The 24,785-nt window shown below is 59.2% G+C and overlaps 2 protein-coding genes across 2 annotated transcripts; both read left to right on the top strand.

Moving 5' to 3' along the window:
• The first annotated feature begins 875 nt into the window (after positions 1 to 875).
• On the top strand, positions 876 to 10,550 carry USHBP1 (USH1 protein network component harmonin binding protein 1). The gene is made up of 12 exons (XM_007088341.3): positions 876 to 1,551; positions 1,643 to 1,791; positions 2,007 to 2,445; positions 5,740 to 5,865; positions 6,037 to 6,173; positions 6,340 to 6,480; positions 6,735 to 6,908; positions 7,606 to 7,855; positions 8,402 to 8,623; positions 9,584 to 9,690; positions 9,891 to 10,013; positions 10,291 to 10,550. The coding sequence occupies exons 1-12, from the start codon at positions 1,498 to 1,500 to the stop codon at positions 10,478 to 10,480; spliced, it is 2,112 nt and encodes a 703-aa protein (XP_007088403.2). The 5' UTR covers positions 876 to 1,497; the 3' UTR covers positions 10,481 to 10,550.
• A 3,806-nt stretch (positions 10,551 to 14,356) lies between these two features.
• NR2F6 (nuclear receptor subfamily 2 group F member 6) lies at positions 14,357 to 24,353 on the top strand. Its single transcript, XM_042978519.1, has 4 exons — positions 14,357 to 14,903; positions 18,554 to 18,648; positions 21,656 to 22,243; positions 23,605 to 24,353. The coding sequence occupies exons 1-4, from the start codon at positions 14,617 to 14,619 to the stop codon at positions 23,877 to 23,879; spliced, it is 1,245 nt and encodes a 414-aa protein (XP_042834453.1). The 5' UTR covers positions 14,357 to 14,616; the 3' UTR covers positions 23,880 to 24,353.
• Positions 24,354 to 24,785: the final 432 nt, after the last annotated feature.

Here is a 24,785-nt window from a genome sequence, read left to right as displayed (position 1 = left end):
ATGGAGAACTTGCCAGAAAAACAAGAGAATGAAAGGCATTCCGGAAAGAAGGAAGCACCTTCGCAAAGATCCGGAGGCTTGCAAGAACTTTGGAGTGGCAGAGCCTTTAAACAGGTTAATATGGCTGGAGCAGAGGCTAAGAGCACAGATTTCAATGTGCCTGGGTGCCCCCAAGGAAGGGTGTTTCAGGCAGAGATTACAGCATAACCAAAGGTCCTGGGGTATAAGGATTGTGAACGTTCAACTGTTTACAGAGGAGAGGGGGGTCATCGTGGCTAAAGCATGGAGTATACAAGGGTGCAGGCAGCAGGCATAATTGTTAAGGGCCTCGAAAGCCAGGTAGAAGAGCTTGAAATATTTCCCAAGGGCAATGGGGAGTCATGGATGGTGTGTGAGCAGAGGAGGTGAACAATGAGGTCTCTGTCTCTGGGACCTGGGTAGGGAAGGGAGTGGAGGGGTGGCTGGAGAGTCCAGGGAGGGAGCTGGGCTGGCATCCAGGTAGGAGGGGAGAGGCTTGGGCTCTTATTATGGATGGAGATGAGGAGGGCCTTTAGAGACGGATGCAGGGAAAATGGACAGGCTGTAGGGACTATCCGGGCTCTGAGGAATCCAACATTTACACAGGAGAAACGGCAGCTGGCAGAGAAAGCAGAGATGGGAAGGCCAGGGAGGTAGGGAACAAGTGGAAATATTACAATTCAGTTCCTGGATGATGCTTGACCATGTGCAAATTGCTTGTTAAAATTTCCACGGCATTGTAGAAAAATGCTATAATTACTGCCCCCCCCCTCCCCACACACATTTTACAGATAAGAAAACTGAGGCTCAGAGGTGGAGGAGACTCGAGATCAGAGGCTGAGGTGAGGAGTAACTGACACCTCAGGAGCCGGACAAGTGTCCCCAGCTGATGGGACTGGAGGAAGCTGATGCCCTTGAGGAGGAAACAGCACAATAACAAGTCACATGACCAGGGGAGGGGGCTTCCTGTTTCCTGGCCCCTCCCGAGCCAGCCTTGGCCAGCCCAGGTCTCAGCAGGCAGTGGTCAGAGCTACCCCAAGAATGTCCAGGGATTTGGCCTGCTGACCAAGGGGCTTCCAGAGGCACAGAGGACTAGAATTTGAGCAGGCTGAGGGGACCCAATCCCAAGATTGGGGCCTCTGGCTCAAAAGAGCCCTGGGGAGGAGAAGTGACTCTTGAAGTTGTTAAGCCAGGCCCAGACTGGGGAGCACAGAGGGAGTGAAAGATAAAGGAGGCAGAGGAGAAGAGGAGGTCAGAACAATTTTTTGAGATAGTGAGCTGCCTGTCAAGGGAGGCATTCAAATGCACCAAATCAACATTGATAACCCAAGATCCCTTCCAAAGGGAGGAAATCAATGCCCATTTCACAGAGGAAGAAATTAAGGCTACCCAGGACAGCCAGGACAAGAGCTGAGATCAGGCGGTGGTTTCAGGGGGAGAGGAAGAAGTTAGATCCAGAGGACTGACTTCTGGACAGCAATGAGTTCCCGGGCCGCACGACCCCGAAGCCGGCGAGGGAGGCACGCTCCACCTGTAAGTGTTCCCCTCCCTGCCACACCCGGTTCTTTGGGGCCACTCATAGCCCTGCCTGGCTTCAGAGCTTGGTCCCGTGGGTCATTTTCAGGGGGAGCTGGATCCTGTGGCAGAGAGTTCAGAGGAGGCCGAGGCAGCCGGCGGGAGTTCTGAGCCGGGGCCTGTGCCATCTCAGGAGAGCTGCAAGCCAGAGCTGCTGGGGCCAGAGGCAGAAGCCAGGGGTCAGGGCTTGGGGGGCAGGTAAGGCCCACTTGGTCTGTGCTCCCCACTCTAGCTCTGGTACAATTTCCCTACCCCTAGGTCTGCCTGTGTTCCTCCCTTGCTCACACACATGCCATAGCTTCCCATTGTCCTCATCAGCCCAACTTGCGAGGCCCTGGATAATACAGCCCCCGTGAGTTAGCCACCCCAGATGGCCCCATTTCCAGAATCTTCCTTGTCTCACCTGACCACAGGCCCGCCAAAGAGGCTGAAGAGAACTCTAACAGAGGACCGGCCCCATCTCTCAAGGGACCCCATGGGCCTGCAGAGGAAGGCCACCAGGCCACAGATGTAGCCCCACGGCCCGGGGAGCTGGTCCCCCCCAGGCCTGGAGCCTCTGATGTGTTTCAGATTCTCCAGCATGCCCTGAGCTCGCTGGAGGCTGCTGCTGCGGCCTGGCACTGCCAGCCCCCAAGCTGTCCTGGGCCTGTGGAGGCAGAGGACAGAAGTGAGGCAGGACCAAAGCCCTGCCTGGAGGAGGAGGGGGCAGGGGCTTGCCAGAGGGAGGCAGCCCGCCTGGCAGAGAGGAATGCCTGGCTGCGATTGGCCCTGGGCAGCCGAGCAGAGGAGCTGATTCGCGTGCAGGCCTCCGTGCAGGCCATCCAGGCTGAAAAGGAGATGTTGCAGAGGGAGGTGAGTGGGGGAGCTCTGCCTCCCAGAGCTCTCTGTCTAAGGGGGGTGGGGGGTGGGGGGGTGGGGGGTGCGCCTGGCATAGGCAACGTTCAATCATTAGCTCCTTAGCAAAACTTTTATGGAGGGTCTTCTGGGTGGTTCAGTCGGTTAAGTGACCAACTTCAGCTCAGGTCATGATCTCACAGGTTCATGAGTTCGAGCCCCGCACCAGGTTCTGGGCTGTCGGCACAGAACCTGCTTCGGATCCTCTGTCTCTCTCTCTCTCTCTCTCTCTCTGCACCTCCCCCGCTCGTGCGCACGCATGCTCCCTCTCAAAAATAAATACCCATTTAGGGGTGCCGGTGAGTTCGAGCCCCGCTTTTTTAAAATTAAGAATTAAAATAAAACGAAATAAACTTAAAAAAAGAAAAAAAGAAAAACTTTTGTAGAGCATTGACTGCTGGGCCCTGAGTAAATAAAACTCCCTTGCCTTCTTAGTTCAGGTGGTCAGAGATACCCCCTGATCAGGTGACACTTGAATGAGGAGGTAAGGGAGGAGCCATGCAAGGATCTGGGGAAAGAGCATGCCAGGCAGAGCAGGAACCCCCTCCCTGGGGCAGGAGTGTGATTCAAGGAAATGTGAGGAGGGGCACCTGGGTGGCTCAGTGGGTTGGGCGTCCGACTTCAGCTCAGGTCATGATCTCACCATAGGTGGGTTTGAGCCCCGCGTGGGGCCCTTGTGCTGACAGCTCAGAGCCCGGAGCCTGCTTGGGATTCTGGGTCTCCCTCTCTCTCTGCCCCTCCCCCGCTCATGCTCTGTCTCTCTCGGTCTCAAAAATAAATAAAACATTAAAAAAATTAAAAAAAAAAAAAAAAAAGGAACTGTGAAGAGGCCAAGGGGAGGGCAGGCTGGTGATGGGGGCAGATTTACAGGGTCTTGGGGACGCTGGGAGTTGAGCTTTTGCTCTCTGAGCCCGCGGGGATCCTGGAGGATTTTTCTGAGCAAAAAGGGGCGGGACCTGATGGTGCGTTCACAGGCGCCCTCTGGCGGCCACGGGGGGAACAGCCTGTGGGAGGGGCGAGGGCGGACTCCTGGAGATCCAGGAGGCACTGGTCCAGACACCAGATGGTGGAAATTGTGGAGGCGGCCCGAAGTGGGCAGATACTGGGTGGTGTGGAAGGTGTTGCTGGCAGGTTTGGGTCTGAAAGCTAGAGAAGGGTTGAGGACAAGTCCTGGTTTGGGAGCCCGCGGGGCTGGAGAAATGGGGATGCTGCAGGAGGGGCAGGTGTGGTGGGAGGGGGACCAGAAGCTGTTTGGGTCCTAACCAGCACCAGGCACCCATGAGCCACCCATGTGGGGCCATCAAAGAGACAGTTCTGTGTCTGAGTCCGGGGCTCGGGGGAGATGTCAGGGTAGGAGAAACACATCTGGGCCTCTTTAGCATGTGGATGCAATCTAAAGCCATGTGGCTGAAAGAGATCGTGGGAAACAGGTCCTCAACGCGGGCAGGACCCGGTGGCAAGATGTGGGACTGCCAGAGCCGAGCCTGAGGGGTGGGGCCCACTTCCTGGCTGGGAAAGAAAATCCCCCCTCCACATTCCTCTCCCCACCCCCACCACCTCTGGCAGCCACCCCTCTGATCTCTGGATCAGTGAGTTTGATGTTCCGTCTTCTTTTGTTTGCGATTTCACATAGAAGTGAGGTCATAAAGTATTTGCCTTTCTCTGTCTGACTTATTTCACTTAGCATAATGCCCTCAAGGTCCATCCATGTTGTTGCAAATAGCAAGATTTTCTTCTTCTTCTTCTTCTTCTTCTTCTTCTTCTTCTTCTTCTTCTTCTTCTTCTTCTTAAGATTTTATTTTTAGGGCCACCTGGGTAGCTCAGTCAGTTGAGCGTCCCATTCTTGATTTCAGCTCAGGTCATGATCCTGGGGTCTTGGGATCATGCTCAGCATGGAGCCTGCTTAAGACTTTCTCTCTCCCTCCCTCTGCCCCTCTTCCCTGTTTGTTTGCTCTCTTAAAAAAAGGGGAGGGGGGATGGGGCGCCTGGGTGGCTCAGTCGGTTAAGTAGCCGACTTCGGCTCGGGTCATGATCTCGCGGTCTGTGAGTTCGAGCCCCACGTCGGGCTTTGTGCTGACAGCTCAGAGCCTGGAGCCTGCCTCGGATTCTGTGTCTCCCTCTCTGCCCCTGCCATGCTCATGCTCTGTTTCTCTCTGTCTCAAAAATAAATAAACATTAAAAAAAATTTTTTTTTAAAAAGGAGGGGCACCTGGGTGGCTCAGTGGGTTAAGCATCCGACTTCGGCTCAGGTCATGGTCTCATAGTTCACGGGTTCGAGCCCTGCATCCGGCTCTGTGCTGACAGCTCAGAGCCTGGAGCCTGCTTCGGATTCTGTGTGTGTGTCTCTCTCTCTCTCCCTGCCCCTTCCCGACTCTCTCTCTCTCTCTCAAAAATCAACATTAAAAAATGTATATTTTTTAAAAAAATATATTATTTTTACATAATATCTTTACCCAACGTGGAGCTCAAACTCACCACCCTGAGACCAAGAGTCACAGGCTCCACCGACTGAGTCAGCCAGACACCCCTCCTTGTTTTTTAAGGCCAAATACTATTCCACTGTTTATACACCAGCTCTTTAGCCATTCATCTGCTAATGATCGCCTGGGCTGCAGTGAACATAGGGGCACAGATATCTTTTCCAGTTACTTTTTTCATTTTCTTCACACAAATACCCAGAAGTGGAATAGCTAATCGTGTGATAGTTCTATCCTTAATTCTTTTCTCTTCTTTTTTTTTAATGTTTATTTATTTTTGAAAGAGAGCGCACGCACGGGGACATGTAAGCGAAGGAGGGGCAGAGAGAGAAGGAAACACAGAATCTGAAGCAGGCTCCAGGCTCTGTACTGATGGCTCAGAGCCCGACATGGGGGTTGAACTCACCAGCCGTGAGATCGTGACCTGAGCTGAGGTTGGATGGTTAACCGACTGAGCCGCCCAGGCACCTGTCCCAGGAACACTTCTTAAGGAGGGCTGGGCCACAGGGGGTCAGTCCGTTAAGCGCCCAACTCTTGACTTTGGCTCAGGTCATGACCTCGTGGTTGGTGAGATTGAACCCCACGTTGGGCTCTGTGTTGGCAGTGCAGTGCCTGCTTAGAATTCTCTGTCTCTCTTCCTCTCTTTCTGACTCTCCCATGCACGAATGTGCTCGCTCTCTCTCTCACAAAATAAATAAGCTTAAAAAAAGGGGGGGGGGCTGCTGGGAGGTTGGAGTCTCCAGGCCTAACCTACTCCTTTCCCACCCACCCCCAGGTCCAGGAGCTCCAGGATTCCCTGATGAAGCTGGAGCCCTTTCCACTTCCCTCCCGTGGCCAAGCAGGTGGCTCGGGCAGTGGCTCCAGCAGTTCTGGGGTAGATGAAGAGCCCTGGGGGACTCAGGTGAGTGTGGGAAGCTCAAAAGCACAATCTTGAGATCTGTGGGATTTGGAGCAGTGAGACTGAAATCCTGGTCATGCAATCCAGTAGCTTCTGGGCTTGCAAAAGGCCTAAATCCGTGATTCTGGGCTCTCAATGACAATCCGGGTGAATCAAGTAACCTCTTTCTGGCAGGACCCCTTCTCCCTGGCTCACCCCCTGCTCCGGCGCCTCCGGAGTGATTCCAGCACTCAGATGTTTGGGCCTCTCCGCACTCAACCCCTCGCCCCCGAGGTGCGCATCATGGAAAGCCAGATGGAACGGCTCCAGGGGTAAGGGCCACCCGTGCTGAGCTCGTAAGGGCACCGCTTCCTTCCCAGCTGGTCTATAAGCCCCAGTCTGGAGCTGGAATGGAGTGGGGAGGAGGATGGCAGTCAGTTGGGTCCTGGCTGCCCTGCGGGGCCTCTCATGTCCCCCCTTCCCTAACTTCGGAGGCAGGAGCATCGAGAAGCTCAAGTGTTTCAACCATCTGCTAACAGCCGTACTGCAGGGGTACAAGGGCCGGTGTGAAGGCCTCAGCATGCAGCTGGGCCAGCGGGAGGCTGAAGCCACAGCACTGCGTCTGGCCTTGCAGTACAGGTCAGTGCATCCCACCCATGGTATCACTGGTGTGGAAGGGAATGGGCACGCTCAGGAGGAACCCCCATCCCAGAGGGAGTCAGGGCCCTTGCAGGAAAGCACTTTCCCACTTAGTCCAAGGGTGCTGAAGGAGTTTACATGCTCCCAGGGGCGGGGGCTGGGGGACGAAGTGAAGGATCCAGGAGCGAGTGGGGACGTCACCCACGCAAGATGGAGCCAGGTGTCCCAGAGCACTCAGAATCAGTGTCTCACAGTGAGCACTGTGAGGAGGCGTATGGAGTCCTGCTCACTCTCCGGGAGGCAGATTCGGGAGCAAGAGAGGAAGCCCCTATGAGGGACCTGGAGGTGGCTGAGAAGGAGGCTCAGAGGCTGCTGGCACACGAGGAGGCTGCCATGGATGGAGGGACACCACGGAATCCACAGCCAAGGTACCCCTGGGAACCTTGAGAACTGGGAGGGCCAGTGAGTGGGGTTCTTATTAGAGAATGGGCCTCCCACAGCTGGCTTCGTGTTGGGGTTTGGCCTGGCCGTGCCCAGCAAAGTTGGTGTAGGGGCTCTCTGTGGTTGGTTGGCCTGAGGCCCGGGTAGAGCTGGCTGGTGGCTACTCAAGAAAGTTGGCATGGGTGGTTGACAGCCGCTGGGATTGGTATGGGACCCACCAGGGATGGCTTGATGATGGATGACGGTGCCTACTGATTAGAACTGGCATGATGGTGTTTAATGGGGTTGGCTTGATGCTGGTACGCGTGGGGCTTAGCATGACGTTGCCAAATAGAGTCGGCCAGCTGAGCAATGGTACCCATTGTGTTGGCGTGATGGCATCCATCATGTTGGCATAAGTGATAGGGCCTCTTGAGTTGGTGTGGTGGCTTCCACTACGATGGCATGAGCAACAGTAATCATTGACACGATGGTGTTCACTACATTGTCTTGATGAATAATGGTGCCCATTGGGGTTTATATTATGGTGTCCGTCATGTTGGTATAACAGCACTCACCACAGACGGCATAGAACCCATCACGGTCCGTAAGACGGAAGAAGGCAAAGCCCACCAGGGTTGGCATGAAGTTAGCACAACTATGGCCACACGTGTTGACATTAGACCCCTCTTCGGTTTCCTGTAGCCCCGAGGGCAGCAGTGTGGATCGGCCCACACCACAGGAGCTGGCTACCCAGCTCTGGGGCTATGTCCAGCGTCTCCAGGAGCGCCGTGCTCTGGTGAAGATTCCCCCAGAGCCTGGCCCAACCTTGGCACCCATGCCCACCGTGCCCCATGCGGAGGCCATGGTGCAGGCCATTCTGGGGACCCAGCCTGGCCCAGTCCTACCCCGGTTGGAGAAGATGCAGATCCAGCGGGACCTGGCGGCCACACGGGTACACATGGGCAGCGGGCACCGTGTCGGTCTTTTCTGGTGGGACAAAGCCCTTTGCTGAGGCTTAGAGGGAGGATTGGGGGACCAAGTAGCAAAGGAGAGTTCTACCTGGCTGGGGGCAGACTTCCTGGAGGGAAGGGAATCGGAGCCTGGGATTTTGAGGGATGAATAGGACTTTGTCTTCTGGAATTCAGTTTCTCAGAAGATTCTGAATGTAGCTTTCCCAAATTTCCTTCCTATGGAAGGGAGATGGTGGCAGGGGGACATAGTCTGAGGTTTATACCCTGGCATGAAAGATCTGAGGTTCTAGAGTTGGAGAAACTCCAGACCCTCCCTGAGATGCCACTTGACCTCGTCTAAGATATTTGTGCTCTCTGAACGACGATTTCTATAGCTGTCGTTTTTAGGAGATGATAGTTCCCACCATACAAGATCATGGTGAGGGTTTGAGTTCTTGCCTGACCAGTCCTCACTGGGTGCCTCCTGGGCCTTCAGTTTCCCCAGATCCCAGAGGCCCAAATTCTCTGCCCACTTCTTGTTCTCTCAGGAGACTCTGGCAGAACTGATGCTGCGGCTACAGTTGATGAGGCGGGAGAAGCGGGGTCTGGAGCTGAAGGAGGCTGCCCTCCGGGCCCAGGGCCCAGCCCATGTGCTCCTGCTAGAGCAGCTGCGGTGGGAACAGGCACAGCTCCGGACCGGTGGGGCCAACAGTAGTGGTGGGGACAGCAGTGGAGGCGGGAGCAGTGGAGACGAAGAGGAGTCGTCTCAGGTGAGTGGCCCTTCCTGGACCTGGTGGGGATAGCCATATACTGCTGGCTATGTGGCCCTGGTCAATCCCAGACTCCTCTGAGCCTTGGCTTGCATTTCTGCACCAAGAAATGTGTTGAAAGGTTAGAGCGCATGTCAAAGTTTAGGGGAGCCTGGCTGGCTCAGTCGGTTAAGCGTCCAACTTCAGCTCAGGTCATGATCTCACGGTGCATGGGTTCAAGCCCTACATCGGGCTCTGTGCTGACAGCTCAGGACCTGGAGCCCGCTTCCGATTCTGTGTCTCCCCCTCTCTCTGCTGCTTCCCTGTCTGCTCACGCTCCATCTCTCTCTTAAAAATAAATAAACATTGAAAAAAATGCACGTCAAAGTTCCTACCTGTACTTTGGGTTTTTGTTTTGTTTTCTCTGAAGGTCTGGAGCCCAATCAGCCCCAAGGCGTTTAGCGTCTTCCACTCAAACCTGTACCTCCTGCTTCCCACCCCCAGGGTTATTCATACTCTGGCGGCATCGCCCCTCCAACAGCCCCAGCCCGCGCTTCGTGTCTTCTTAAATTTTTGGCTCTAGCTTCCACCCTGAGGACTTCCCTTTTGCCCCTTCCTATCTAATCATGTCTGTCCTCTGCTTAAAGCCTTCAGCAGCTTATAGAACCCTCCTTTGGATCACCCCTGCTACCTCCAAGCCTTTGTAGGTGCTGTGCCCCCGCCAGGAACACTGGTCATCTCCCTCTTTGTCTAATTAAGCCCATGATCTCTTGCAGGTCTGTGCTCAGATATCACCTGCCTCCAGATGAGATTCCCCGTTAGGGAGTCGTTTTGTCCTCATTAGGGTTTCTCATCAGACTGGGGGCTTCGTGAGGGCAGGGGCTGTGGCTGCCACAGCCTGGGTGACTTCAACGTCCGGCTTGGGCTGAACACACGCTCCACCTGAGCCAATGCCACTTTCCTCCCTTCTGCCTCCCACAGGGCCCTCCGGCTGTTCTTGGTGGCAGCAGGGGCATTGATGGAGGCCAGGTGGGCAAAGCGCAGGGCCCGGAGATTCTAGCCCAGGAACTAGCAGCGTCACTTCACCGGTGTGTGTCTCGGTCCCGGGCTGGGACGGATGGGTTGGGCGGGTCTATGTGAGAATCCCCGGGGGCACTGTGTGCCGCAGAGGGCCGGCCATCCATCTGCGTACAGGTGTGTTCACCTGGGAATACAGGTGGGTAGGTGGAGGGAAGGAAGACTGGATTGGCTGTGGCCATGAGCTCCTCTCTCCTCACCCCTGCACCAGGGCCCTGAGCCTGCGGGAGCAGCTGCAGTCTCTGCGGGAGGAACTGGAACAGGTGGCTCAGAAGGGGCGAGCCAGACGTGCTCAGAGTGCCGAGCTGAACAACGATTTATGCAAGGCTCACAGGTGGGTCTCCCTTCCCTGTACTCCCCCCCACTCCCCGCCCCGTGACCTCAGAAGTGTCCCTGGCTCTCTCTGGCCTGCAGCCTTCCCCTGTAAGGTAGGTGGCAGGTCCAATCCATCCCGTGCCTCCCCCGACACCCAGTGTTTGCCGGCCCCTTTCTGAACGGGACCCCAGGAAAACTCAGGCTCGGAGAGCTCCCGTCTGGTGCTGGGAGCACATAGCTCCTGATTTGGTGGGAGGGGGGGCTGTTTCCTGGCTCAGCCTACTCATCCCCTCCAGTGCCCTGGTCCTGGCCTTCCGAGGTGCCCACCGGAAGCAGGAAGAGCAACGGAGGAAGCTGGAACAGCAGGTGGCACTAATGGAGGTTCGACAGGCAGAGGAACTGGAAATGCTAGAAGCCACCGTAAGGGCGCTGGGGAGGCCCAGACCGTCTCGTCCACCTCCCCGGCTGGGAGAGACCTTTCTGTAGGCCCCATTCTGGCTGTGTCTGGGTGTAGCAGACAATTAGGGCAGGCCACATCATAAACTGTCCTGGAGTGATACTGTATCATGTGTGACCTTGAATGTCGGGACCTGTTGGGTGAGATGGGACACTTGGGCGTCTGGAACCTGATGGAGGGGTGGCTGGGCATTTGGGAAGGGCTCCAGATCTTTGGCCTGGCACCCCGTGGCATGTGAATGTGATATGTCAGCGGGATCATGCCAGAGGTCATGACAAACCTAGGGCTGGCTCAAGGATTCAGGGGTCAGTGAGGCTGCATTGCCAGAACTGAAATGCCAACCCTCAGCTGCCTCCAGAAGCCCTGGGAGGGGTTCACGGGGAGATGCTGGGTTTGGCCTGGCAGATGCTCCCAAGAGGAAAATGCCCACATCTCTGAAGGAAGACTGAGGGCCTATCGGTTCAGGGTGTAGAAAATTTGCTGGGAGAGTAATCGCTCCCAAAGGTGGAGGAGGAATCAGAGGGCTTTGGAACTTGTATTCAAAGAATACGGAGCTCAGTAAGATAAAGGGCTTTGGGGTTGGGGGCACAGCAAAGGCAAAAAAACCTGTAAGTGGTCACTCAGGGACAAGGACTAACTAAGAGAGGGCACACAAGGGTGGGCAGGGAGGCACATCTCGCCCTTCAGGGACTGGAAGGCCCCTGGCCTGGCTAAATGCCAGCTTTCACCTGCCGGCGATGGGAGCTGTTAGTGTCAGGTTAATGGCAGGCAGCTAATCAGCATGTCGTTTGCATAGGCCACACCTCCTGGAGAGGGGGCTGAGGTGAGACCCGCCAGCCAGATTACTGGCCAGCTATTCCCCTCCTGGGTAAAGGCTGAAACCCAAGCCGCGGATTGGAAAGGTTTTCATCCCCAGCCTGGTGGTGGTGATTCCCAGCCCACACCTGTGCAGGTGTGTATGGTGACTGCCTTTCCCAAGGGAGGGCAAGGTGGGCCCGGGACCGACTTCAGGCCCGTCAGGGGCCTGGACTCAACCCGGACTTCCTGACGCACAACTCCTCAGGGATCACTGGGGCTGGTGACCTTCGGACCGTGCAGTCTCTCTGAAGGACACCCAGGTTTGAAGAAAGCAGGGAAACTGAGGAGGGCAAGGTCCTGAGGAGGGTCAGAGGAGCCGACCTTATCCCCTTTTGTCTGTGGCCAAGAATGCAAGAGTGACTTCAAGCCCCCCAGTCCCACCAGTTTGCCCGCGGTAGGGGGAGGGTGCAAAGGGAGGCAAGGTCACCTGTTGAAGGGTGGGGAATGAGTTCGCGCTGTTGGAGGGGTCTGGGGCTGGTTCTCAGGCCGCCGGGAGCCGGGTCTGGCCGTTCCCACGGGTGCCCCCTCGGCAGATGGGCCCTGGCCTCTTTGTCCGCGGTCCGCAGCCGCCGCAAGGTCAAATGTCACCGCGGGGCCGCGGGCAGGGGTCAAGGGGGCGGGGCCGGACTTCGACCCACCCCCAGGAGGGCCCCAGGGGTTCAGGGGCCCTGGCGCTACTAGGGAGGGCCCAGGCGGCCGCCAAGGGGTTGGACCAACGGGAGGTTCTAGGATCTGCAGCGGATATTTCCCTAGTCTCCAAAACGGTCCCAGACGGCCACTTCTGAGCCTCACCTCCCCCGGACTCTTGTCCCTCAAACCCCAGGTCCCTGCCCCCTGCCCTCTCCAGCCCCTCTTCTGAGTCCCTTCCCGGGACCTTCTCTCCCTTCCGAGACGTAACCCCTCCAACTAGGAATCCTGGAAAGCCCAGAGCGGGGACCTAGGACCCCTGCCCTCACCCCAAAAAACCAGCCAGCATCTCCACATTCCCAGGCAGCCCAGAAACAAATGGTCCGCTCCAACCATCCAGACCCTCTCCTCCAGCAGGGGCTTACAAGGGCAGAGAATTCCACTCCAGTCGGTCCCACGGAAAGTCCTTGCTCATGTCTAACTCCAGTCCTTCTTGCTTCCTGTACTTGCTAAAACCTCCTCTAGCTCGCACCCAGCCAGATTCTCCCTGGGAGGTCCAGAGGCCCGGGGCTGGGTGTGTGGTGCCTGGCTTTTACAGAACCTTGGTATCCTCTTAAATGTTGCATGATGTCCAAGCTCTCCCCAACCCCCCACCCAAGGTGTCCCCTCAGATGTAATCTGGAGAAGGGGATACCCTTTCCCATGGCCCTTTCCAGCGAGGGGAGGGGAGAGGGCAGAGGGCAGTTCTCCTGCCCCGCAGCCCTCAGAGGCCCAGCCACGTGCCCTGGTGTCTAGCTCTGGGCCCAGGGCCCAGGGCCCAGGGCAGGGCAGAAGATAAGGCCTACAACTGGACCTGCGGGACTCCAAGGTGAAAGGTCACCGTAGGAAGGGCTTTTCCAGCTGGTTAAATGTTAACAGGCCCAGAGCTAGAGGCTCAGGCTTCCCCAGCCCAGGGCTGCCTGCGCAGGAGTTGGGGTGGGGGCACGACAAAGAAAGGGTGCTTAATAAATGTTGGTAGGCCCAACGGGTCGGGGGGGGGCGGTGGGGTGGGGAGAGGAAGCCAGGGATGGGTGGGGGGAGTCTGTAAGCCAGCCGCAACTGAGAGGCTCCAGGGAGCCTGGAAGAGACATCTGCAGTCCAGCCGGTGGCCTGGCCAAGCCCTTTATGTGAAGCACAGAAAAGGAAATTAAAGAGGAAAAGGGGCAGGCCGCAGTAGGGATGGTGGGCATTCCTGCTGCCTCCTGCCTCCCGCCTAGCTGGGCGGGTGGGTGCCCTGCCCCCAGAGGCCTAAAATTCTGGAGGGGGCCCCTGACCTCGCGTCCCCGCAGGCCGCAGACCACAACATCCCTTGGCCCTGGAGATTCCCAGCACCAGGTGTTAGCTCAAGCTGAGAAAGGGTGGGGTGGGGGTCGGACGCGGCGACTTTCTGGAAGAGGAAGCAAACACAATCCATCAAGCAACTGTGCAAAGAAATGCCCCAGGGTGTGTGTGTGTGTGTGTGTGTGTGTGTGTGTGTGTGTGTGCTGCGCAGGGGCGTGCCCCCCGGGTGCAATTGGCCCCCCATTATTGCTTCTGCGGGGAATGGAGGGGTAAGGTTCTGAGGGGCTCCTCGAGGGCGGTTGAGCGACGCATCGTCCAAGGCCGGAGGTGGAGGGGAGGGCTTTGGAGAGACATCTTGGCGAGGCTGCGGAAGGGCAGAGGGCAGCGGCGGCCCAGGCTCCTGCCGCGGCCCGGCAGGGGTTAAGGCTGGAGTCGGGCGAGGGCGGGGGTAGGGGGAGAAGGAGGGGGGGGAGGGTCAGGCCGAGCGGCCCCGTGCTCCGCCCTCGCCCCTCCCGCCTGCCCGGGCGCCGGGCGCCGAGCGAGGCCACCCATGCCCTTATAAGGGTGGCCGTCGCCGGGGCAACGAGCGCCCGCCCCCAGCCCGCGGCGCGCGCCCCTGCCCCCGCCCCCGCCCCCCGCCCGCCCCGCGAATGGAACGTTGTGTGTCAAACCGGCCGCAGCGCGAGGCCGGCGCGCGGGGTCGGCGGCGGCGGCGAGAGCGAGGCTCGGGCCCAGGCGCAGGCCCAGGCCGGGCAGGCGCGGCCGCAGAGGGGGCGGCAGCTCGGGAAGCGCCGGACCGCAGCCTTGCAGGCCCCGAGCGGCCGCCTGGGGACTCGGGGAGGCCAGGGGGCGCGGCGACCGGCCCCGGCGCGCGCCTGCCGCCCCTCCCCCGCGCAGCGGGCGGCCGCGTAACTTGCGGCCAAACTTTCCCCCCGGCCTCCCGCGCTCAGATGGCGGGCCGCTAAGTTGGCCGCAGCCCCCAGCCAAGCGGCGGCCAGGCCAGAGGGCGCCCCCTGCGCAGCCTGGGCCGGGCCATGGCCCGCGCGCCCCCGCCGGGGCCCCAGGGCGGCGGGGCGCGAGTCCCCGGGGCCCCCGGCTCGCGCCTCTAGTGCGCCCCCCCTCGGCCCCAGGCCCGGCCCCGCGCACGCGTGGGAAAGTTGGCCTGGAACCGGCCCGACCAGTTCTGCCTGGGCGCGCGGACCGGCCGCAGGAAGTTGGTGCAAAACTTTTTTGGGGGGTGCAGCCGGTGCCCCCCGCGCGCCGGGCCCGGATGCGTGCCGGGTAGGGTCCCCCCGGGCCGAGAGGGGTGCCCGGAGGGAGGAGCACGGAGGGGGCGCCCCGGCCCCGCTGCCCTGGGGCTATGGCCATGGTGACCGGCGGCTGGGGCGGCCCCGGCAGCGGCGGCGGCGACACGAACGGCGTGGATAAGGCGGGCGGCTACCCGCGCGCGGCCGAGGAAGACTCGGCCTCACCTCCCGGCGCCGCCAGCGACGCTGAGCCGGGCGACGAAGAGCGGCCAGGGCTGCAGGTGGACTGCGTGGTGTGCGGGGACAAGTCGAGCGGCAAGCACTACGGCGTCTTCACCTGCGAGGGCTGCAAGAGCTTCTTCAAGCGGAGCATCCGCCGCAACCTCAGCTACACCTGCCGGTGAGCCCCCTATCAGCGCACCGCCGCTGTGCACCCGGCCCCGGCTTGAGCCGGGCCTCTGACCTGCTCGGTCACCTTGGGCCTGGCGCTGACCTTCCCTGGGCCTCCTCTCCCCCTCTGAGATAGGGGCACAGCCCCCTCTCCCCACCTCCATTCCATTCCTGGGATTGTGTATACAGTCGGCGCTGTATCGATGCAGGTCCCCCCCGTCAGGTGGTCCCTTGCGGCTTCCGCCTCAGTTCATTGCTCCTTCTCCCTCCCTCCCTTTTCTCCGGAGAGGGGTGATCTCCGCGCGGGGAGGGGTTGGGGGTGCTGTCAGGGGTGGGGCCCTAACCCCAGGGCATCCCTTCTCTTGGGGATCTCGGTGCGCAGGGGACCCCTCGGGAATCGAACGTGGAACTTGGACTGTGGAGCTCGCAGCGTCCAGGGGCCATTGTCTGCGGCCGCGCGGATCGATACGGCGCGCCCTTGGGGTCAAATATCACTTCCAAAGTCGCCCTGGCCACCGAGGCGGCGGCGGCGGCGGCGGGAGCGAGGCCGGGGTGGCACAGGGCGGCCTCTTTCGCATGAGGAGCCCTGCTGTGGGGAGAGATGGGCTTGTCCATCCGGGGGGGACTCCCCCCACCCTGCGCTCACCCTGGGCCTTGGGTCACCGGAAACCGCCGCTGCAGGGCTGGGAGGGCGGCGGGATCTGACCACACCTCGGCTGCTCCAACCCTTCCCCCACCAGGAGTGGGTGCAGACCTGGGGCTGCTGGAAAATCCCTGAAACTTCAGTCGTCTCTGACAGGGTGGGGGTGAATGTTTCCAAGAAGGAGCCCTGGGCTGTCCTGGGTTGGAGTCCCCGCTGACAGGGTGTGGCCTTGCTAGTTTCTCTGGTTGGTGCTGAGGTTGGGTGTCTAGCCCAGGGCCCTCTTCCTATCGCTCTTCCATGAATGCCTTTTTGCTCCATTGACAGGCTCCTACTCTGCTTCCCAGCATGAACATGCATAGGCTCTGCCGAGCCAGTATGGAGAGTCCCATTTTCCAGATGTGCAAAACTGAGGCCCACAGAGGTCCCGGCACTGCCCTGGCAGGGAAGTGCACTGGCAGGGGAGAGACCCTGCCCCATGTGGGGCTTAGCAAGGGGAACTGGGGTTGGGAAGAGGGTAGGAGCTGAGTCCCGGTCAGGGTGTCCCCGGGGAGAGGGCAGCCGATGGAGGGCTTGTTGGTGAGGCCAAAGGGCGGGGCCCCAGGTCCCAGAGGCTGGAGTTTGGCCCCAGGTCTGCGGTCAGGGCCTTGTCTGGGGTAGCTCTGTGTGTGTGTGTGTGTGTGTGTGTGTGTGTGTGTGTGTGTGTGTGTGAGAGAGAGAGAGAGAGAGAGAGAGAGAGCTGGCTTACTCCCTCCTCCAGTGCTAACTGGGCCACCAGACTTTGGCCTCATTCTTGTTGCTGGAATAACTGCCTGATCTCTGGCCGGGTCTTTGGGGAGGGCAAGGGAGGAGCTTAGGTGGTTTTAGGGTCCCAGGGGCTCTCTGAGGGTGGGAGCGGGGAGCACCAAGACAGGGGAGGGAGGAGTTGTTTGGGGTGAAGTCACTGCTCCTCTCTGAGCCTCGGATAGATTCAGCAAGGTTCCCTCAGGGCCTCGCCTGGGTGATTTGATGCCAGTCCCCCAAAGCGACCCCAGCTCCAATCCCAGCTCTCTTCCAGCCTGGAGGAGACACAGTGAGACACAGACGCTCTCTGCCTGTGGAGTCTGGGCTGGGCCAGAGGGAGGGGACGGGTCTGAAGTCCCAGGCCGGAGCGAGGGGCTCTGCCCGAGGTTCAGGGAGGGCTGCCTGGAGGAGGCCCGTGGAAGGTGAACCTTGAAGCAGGAGGGGCTTGGCAGGTAGAGGAGGTGAAGGGCACTCCTGCAGAGAGCATGGCCCAGACGCACACTCAGTGGCAGGTTAGGGGAGCAGCATCGTAGGTGGAAACCACCCAGGCATGGGAGAAGTTAGAGCTGTGTGGATCTCAAGTGCTGGACTGAGGGTGACAGGGAACCAAGGAGGGTATGTGGGCAAGGGAGGGCAGTGATCAAATCGGACCAAAGGCCAGAAGCCCAGGGAGGAGGCTGAGCAGGGTCATGGGGTTGGGCAGAGCCTGTGCTCTTTAGGGGGGATAACAGGTGGAACTTACCGTTGCCCCGTCAGGAGGGACAGGAGGTCTGTCCCAACCCCACAGCTGGGGAAGTTGAGGCAGAAGCTTCAGGACCTCCCCTGAGGTCAGGGGCCCTGAGCTGGGCCCCTGCCTGCCTGCCCTAGGCCTAGCTGTTTCCACCCGGCTGCCCAGGACCCTCCCACTGCCTGCCTGCTGGGCTTTGTTCTGGTTCTGCCTGAGCTCCCTCCACCCTACCAGGGCCTCTTCCTGGGGGCTCAGGCCAGGCAGCAGACAGAGGCCCTGGCTTAGAAGCTGGTGCTTTGGGATCTGGGTCCTTGGAGACCCCCAGGGCCTCAGCTCTCCTGAGCCTGCCATTGAAGCGCCCCAGCGTGAGCTTGGGTCCTGATGCCCTCCCCAAAGGCCCCCCAGATTCCCCCAGACACAGTGCATCCCACGTGGAGTGGGCATCGGGCCTCCCATTTCCAGCTGAGGCAACTGAGGTTCGGCGGAGAAGTTGCCGCCCCATGGTTGGGGCTGCGTGTCTTTAGCTGAGATGTGTTTGCTTTTCAACTCGATTGAACGTTTGTTTCACTCTGTGACTGTCGCTGGGTATCCTCTTGGTGCCCAGATGGGACGCTAGGGGTGTCTGCCCCACGTCTGGGCCTTGGAGAGCCCTGAGTCCGGGATAGAGAGACACAGAAGGAACGCAGGGGCTGGGGGCCAAGGGTTCGAGGAAGTGCTGGGGCAATTTGAAAGACAAGGGCCTGAACCTTCCTGCTTGGGACTGACCCTGGATGGGGAGCTCATGGTCTGGCAAGGCGGGGCCACCTTTCCCTCCCTGGAACCGGCAGTTATCCCTGAGGGCCACCCAGAAGAAGCTTCTCAGGCTCAGCTGGCAGTTGGAAGGTCTTCCCAGAGGAGGTGTGGGGTCTTCAAGGGAAGAGAGGAGTTCATTCGTTCGTTCGTTCGTTCACTCATTCATTTATTCATTGATGGTGGTCTTGTGCAGGGTGATAATACCGGGGCCCTACTGTGCCCATACCAGGATCGGCCCTGGCCTGGCCCCTAGTCTCTTAGTTAACTCACAAAGCCCGGCTCCCTGTCCGCGTACCTTTGCCGTTCTGACATTGCCTTTGGGACAAAGACCCCACCCCTTGGGCCAAGCAATGAGCAGGTACTATGAAACTGGGCTTTGGTATTTTTACATTTCCAACCTTTTGCTCTTGGGCACTCTCTGCCTGGAGTCGCCTCTCCGTTCTGGGGAACTAACTTCTGGGCAGCCTTCACAACCCCGTGCCAACACACCCTCCCCAGTGGGCCATTCTCCTTTGCCACAGACTCCATTCGTCACCACCTGCTCCCAGCTGCCCTTCTCCCCTTTGCAGGCTTAGCCCCTGTGCCCCTTTGGGGATACCTGTGCAGCCTGGGGTAGGGGGGCACTGGTATTTCTGGGGCGTAGCCCTCAACGGTGGCTTACGGGGTGGCTCAGGGAGCAGGATGTGGGTGTCACGGCGACCCTCCCGCGTGCCTGTAGGTCTAACCGTGACTGCCAGATTGACCAGCATCACCGGAACCAGTGCCAGTACTGTCGCCTGAAGAAGTGCTTCCGGGTGGGCATGAGGAAGGAGGGTGAGTACCCGCTGGTGTGGGACAGGCAGAGGGTGAACCAGCAGCCCTCCCCTCTCTTCCCTCTCTCGGGGGCCTGGGAGCCATGGAGGGTGGGGTCTGGCGCCTGTTAACCTTGTTACCACCGATCCCAAGATCCCGTGGGCCTCAGTCTGGCCCCGGGGCTGGAGGAATCCGATTATCCGTGGTCACCTGGCGGCCGCGGCGGAACTGGGGACGCGAGGGACACCCTGATTCAGGCCCATGTTAGGACTGTTCTGCTCCCCAGCTCCTCTTCTCCAGGCCTCCTGGCCTCGGAGTCACATTCCTTGGTCCTGACACCTTGGTGGCTCCTTTGCCCCCTAGGTGGCCAACGCATTCCGAATAAGGATGTGTTGTTTGTTTTGTTTTGTTTTGTTTTGTTTTGTTTTGTTTTGATTGCTTTCCTCCATCCTCCACTCCTGGCTTTGTGTTTGCCCAAGGCAGGAACTCGCCGATTAAGGCAAAGGGCAGCTTACCCTTCCGCCTGACCCCGGGCACTGGGAGCCAGAGGGAGGCTCAGCCCCTTGTTTCTGCCCTGGGGACTTGAGTGGACACGTGCCGGGCAGCTGGGTCCAGACCTGGACCAAGCACTCTTAGAATTCAGTTGGAATCCAGAGACTTCCACACGGAGCCTGGTGGGCTTGGGAGCTAAATCTGGCTCATTGGACCAGAATCCCATGCTGGGCTTCCTGTCTTGGCCCCGGACTCTCATGGGCTAGTTTGGCAGTTCTCCCCTGCATCTTGAATCTCTCCTGCTCTAAAGTTGGTTTCTTCTCTGCTGGCCTCTGTGCAAGAAGCTGGCAATGGCTGCTCAGTCTTTCCCTTAAAACTGATTACTCTCTTTGGTCCTGCTAAATTTGGAGACGGTTTGCACCACCCCCACAACCTGGATTTTGCCTCCACTTGTTCATTTGACCTAAACTGCTGATACACCTCAGATCTCCAAAGTCTCAGGAGTGGGAAGTAATCATAATCCCAGCTCATGCCCCAAGCACAGTCCTATCTCAGGGCCTTTGCACAGGCTGTGCCTTCTGCCTGGAGCACCCTAGATGCCTGCATGGCTTCCTCACTGCTTTTAAGATTTGCTTAAAGGACACCTCCTCAGAGAAGCCCTCCTGATTACTCTTCACCGGCCCCCTTTATTTTGCACCATCTGCCTTGCTCTGTAATTTATTTGCTGCTCTCCCACCAGAATACATATCTACTCTTTGAGGGCAGGGACTTCTGTCTGTCTTGTTTTCTGACATATTCCCAGGGCCTAGAACACAGAGGGTACTTAATAAACGTTTTTTGGCTTGAATTACTACCCGTTTAGCCCTTACTATATGCCTAGTGCTGTTCTAAGCAAGTTAGGTAGATTCTCATTAATTTAGTGATTGGTGTCATCGCCGGTATTACCACCTGCATCGCACAGATGGGGAAACTGAGCACAGAGAGCAGAGAAGTGAGGCTGTTCGCTAGGGTCAGAGCAGTAGAGTTGGGTTGAGACTCCAACCCATGCAGTGTGGGCTGAATGAAGAGGAAGGGCTGGGGAAGGGGTTCTCAGGAAGTAGGAACAGTAAGTGCAAAGGCTCTGAGGTAGGAACAAGGCTGGGTGATGGATGAATGCTGGAGGTAGGGTTTAGAACTGAGCGAGCAAAGAGGGAAGGAACAGGTCACTCCCTGGGGGCCAGGATGTTGAGCTGGGATTCACTCTCTGGCCTTATCCAGCTACACCCTTATGATAGTGGATCCTGAGACTTAGAAATCACGTGGAACCTCCAGCCTAAGCCCTCACTTCCCAGCTCCGCTCTACTAGCCCCTGGCTCCCACCCACATTCTATTTCCCACTCATTCCATGGCTGGTTGACCAGGAGTTCATGGAGAGGAGACAGGGCATGCCAGCTCATTAAAAGATCATTACCTAGTTTCTGTCTGGCCCTCAGCTCAGTCTGCCCCTCCGTCCCACCCGTCCTGGCACAGGTGAGGTGAGCATGCGGCCACCCTGCCTCCTCTTTGTGCCTCAGTTTCCTTCTTCCCATCTACCTGAATCTTGGGGACACTGACTGAAGCCAGCAGTGGATTCTCCCCTCTTAATGGGCAAGATAGTAATTTAATATTTATTGAGCACCTACTATGTAGGGTAGGACTCCACTCCTGGGGTCACTGCAGACCAAGGAGACCTGCCCTAGGGAGCTATGACCTGGGGGTGGGGGTGGGGTTGGGAGCTAGAGAAAAGATCCCGTCTCCATAGGAGAGATCACTTGCTTAAGGATAGGCTGGCCAGGAGCCCTGGGTAGTGTGAAGGTGACCCCTCTCTGGCCCCATTATCAGTTCCAGACTCCCATGATTGACAGATGGGGACATGATGGATGGATCAAGCCTCCATGGCTGCTGAGTGGAGCTCACACCGTCCAGAGGGAGGGGGCCAGGCATGAATTAGTCTTTATCTAATGGTCCCATCCCAACCCCCGCCCCATGCTCCTCTGCAAGAAGTGGGGGTGGGAGCGGTGGCTGGACCGGGGCTTAGGCTGAGGGCACAGGGCAGAGCAGGGTGGGGCCTGCAGGACCCGGGACCGGGGGTCCCTGGTCTCCCAATAAACTGTGCACCCATGGGGTGGGGTTGGAGGTCCAGGGAGAGCCTGGGTGTGGGGAGCCTTTGAGGGGAGGGGTTGAGTGACCCTCTGATGACTTTATCTTTCCCCCTCTTTTCCTCCCCGCCTCCCCCCCCCCCCCCCCATGACTCTGGATACCCACTTTCCCTCTTGTTCCTTCCCTCCCTCTCCTCCCTCTTCCTGCCACCTCCCTCTTCCCTCTCTGGCCTCTCAATGTCCCTCAATCCCTTTCCCGTACCCTTTGTCGCCATTCCACCTCCCGGATCCCCCTCCCCCCTCCCCTCCCGGTTCCCTGCGGCGGCGGCGGCGGCGGCGGCTTGGGGGCACCTATCTCTCCTCCCTCTGCTCCTGCCCCCTTCCCTTCCCTCCTTCCCATCTGCATTCAATCCCCGCAGCCGTGCAGCGCGGCCGCATCCCGCACTCCCTGCCCGGCGCCGTGGCCGCCTCCTCCGGCAGCCCCCCGGGCTCGGCGCTGGCGGCGGCGGCGGGCGGAGACCTTTTCCCCGGACAGCCGGTGTCGGAGCTGATCGCGCAGCTGCTGCGCGCCGAGCCCTACCCCGCGGCGGCCGGGCGCTTCGGCGCGGGCGCGGCGGGCGCGTTCGGCGCCGGGGGCGGCGCGGCGGGCGCCGTGCTGGGCATCGACAACGTGTGCGAGCTGGCGGCGCGGCTGCTCTTCAGCACCGTGGAGTGGGCGCGCCACGCGCCCTTCTTCCCCGAGCTGCCCGTGGCCGACCAGGTGGCGCTGCTGCGCCTCAGCTGGAGCGAGCTCTTCGTGCTGAACGCGGCGCAGGCTGCGCTGCCCCTGCACACGGCGCCGCTGCTGGCCGCCGCCGGTCTGCACGCCGCGCCCATGGCCGCCGAGCGCGCCGTGGCCTTCATGGACCAGGTGCGCGCCTTCCAGGAGCAGGTGGACAAGCTGGGCCGCCTGCAGGTCGACTCGGCCGAGTACGGCTGCCTCAAGGCCATCGCGCTCTTCACGCCCGGTGAGACGCGCTCCGATGCGCTCCGGCTCGAGCAGGCGGTCTCCGAGGCCGCGGGAGGGTGGGGGGCGACCCGGACCCTGACCCCGGCCCCCATAGCCCTCCACTCCCTGACCCTCGGGCTGCCGGACCTGGCGCCCTGCACATGCCTGAGCTTTGATGGGGGACAGTGGAGGAGGTGATTGATGCAGGCAGGGTGGCCCCCTGATGCCCCCACCCCCCTGATCCCAGGTCTCCCTAAGAACCCAGAGCTGGGCCTGGACCCGTGACTCAAGTCCCCACAGCCTCTCTCCCTGATTCCCAGGCTCCCTGAGACTCCCACCTTCCACCCCCTCATCAAGGTGCTTTTCGTGCTGAGGGCAGAATGAGAGGTGGGGGGGATGCGGGAGGCAGGTCCCCGACATCTGGTTCTGGCCCTAAGTCCCTGATCTTTGTCCTCCCCAACTCCTGACCGTCTTCTGCCCCAACTCCTGACCTTGTTCTTCCCTCTTACTGCGCAGCTGTGGAGGGCTGCCTGGCAGGGATACCCTGACAACTGGTTCTGGCTTCCCCTGAGCTTTCCACTCCTCGATTCCTGGGCCCCCAGACTTCCGACCCAGGGCTCCCAAACTGCCCCCGAGGCGGCCTCCTGGCAGCCCGGTCGTCTGGGATTGCTTTGGGATTAGGCAGGGGCTGGTTTTGGAGTCCCTCCCGCTGTGGGCGGGGCTGGGGCGGGGCTGTTCCAATACCTTCCTAGTCATTAGTTAACTGGCTTAGTAAAGTCCTACCTTAGTCCAAAGACTGGTGGCATAGCTGGCTCTGCTCTCTGGAAGGTTCCGGATCCCACTAGGTGTCTTCATGGGGTCAGGAATGCAAGAACCAGACCCAGACCATTCTGAGAGGTGGCTTTTATTTGATAAATATGGCTTTGCCCCTCTTTCCCCCAGAATATTCCTTTTCTGCCCCATCCTTCTCAGGGCTCCAATTTAGATGCTGTCACATTCACTGACACCCCAGGCCCCCCTGTCCGAATATTCCCTCTGGGCTTTGCCTTCTTTCCCAACTCCCCTCCCCAGCTTCTCTTCCCCTTGAGCCCGATTAGAACTTGTCACCCTGCCAAAGGCCTGTCTGAGCTTCTCTATCCCTTCTTGATACATCACTGCCCACCCTCCTGTGTTATTGTCCCCAGTTGAGGCCACCTCAGTCTCTTGAGGACTGACACTGCCTGAGATATCCTATTTGTGCCTCAGGCCTCCGTTTCCCACCTCCTGGGTGCCCCCCTCCCTCCACACCCCGAGCCCTGAGTGGTACCCCCCAGTCACCCCCTGGAGCCTTGCGTTTTCCTGCCACTTCCCGCCCAACTGACCTTGCCCATGTCTCCCCAGATGCCTGCGGCCTCTCGGACCCAGCACACGTGGAAAGCCTGCAGGAGAAGGCGCAGGTGGCCCTCACCGAGTACGTGCGGGCCCAGTACCCGTCCCAGCCGCAGCGTTTTGGGCGTCTGCTGCTGCGGCTCCCCGCCCTGCGTGCTGTCCCCGCCTCCCTCATCTCCCAGTTGTTTTTCATGCGCCTGGTGGGCAAGACGCCCATCGAGACGCTGATCCGAGACATGCTGCTGTCAGGAAGTACCTTCAACTGGCCTTATGGCTCAGGCCAGTGACTTCACGGGGCCCGGTGCGCTGTGGCTGGGTCTGCAGACCTCAAGGGATACGGATGCTTCGGCCTCGGGCGGGGCCCCCCAGCGGAGGACCCTGGCTTCTCTTCTCAGACTCCTATTTTTTAAAGACTGTGAAATGTTTGTCTTCTCTGTTTTTTAAATGATCATGAAACCAAAAAGAGAGTGCTTGTCCAGGCGCCAGCCCCGGCCTCCTCAGAACTCCTGGCCAAAATAAGAAGGGGAGGGACTGAGGGCTCCCCTCCTGGGACAGCCTGTAGCTCAGCGCCCCAAGCACGAACTTTTGGGACGGTGGGGGTTGGCTTCCCTGGTGTGATGGACAAAGGCCTGGTGGCCGGACTAGCTGGGCGGCCGCAGCCGGGCAGGGGTAGTATCTATCAGGCAGACCCTCTGGACACGTAATCCACGTTGGACACTACATGATGAATGAATCAAGGCCAATAATAAAGCTATTTCCTAACTGCACGGCCTCCATCATCTATCTTCCCGAGGGGAGGGGAGAATGGGGGGCGGCCTACCATGGCCACCTGCTCCCAGCCTCCTGGAACACCCACAGCCTAACGACAGTCCTACTTGCTGTTTGTCTGTTTGTTTTTTTGTACGGTTTTGTGGGAAACAAGCCGGGGGCGGGGAGGGGACCCCCGTGGTCAGCTAGTGTGTCCGTAGGAGCTGAGTACTAAATACTGCAGATGACTCGGGTTCAGATTCAGGCCCTGGCCTACACAGGTAAGCCTCATAGATTCACACAGGCCCTGGACCAAACACCTTACTGTTAACCTTTGGTCAGCCTTTAATCATGGTGTCTGAGCCCTGGTGTCCTCCGGAGAAACATTCGGGGTGGTTCTGCCACCTGATCTCAGCCTAGACAGTGCCCTCCACCACCCCTAGCCA

Source organism: Panthera tigris, chromosome A2 (assembly GCF_018350195.1).
Source record: "Panthera tigris isolate Pti1 chromosome A2, P.tigris_Pti1_mat1.1, whole genome shotgun sequence".
Lineage (NCBI taxonomy): Eukaryota > Metazoa > Chordata > Mammalia > Carnivora > Felidae > Panthera > Panthera tigris.
Note: the sequence above shows the minus strand (reverse complement) of the source record. Positions and strands in the feature narration are given on the sequence as shown.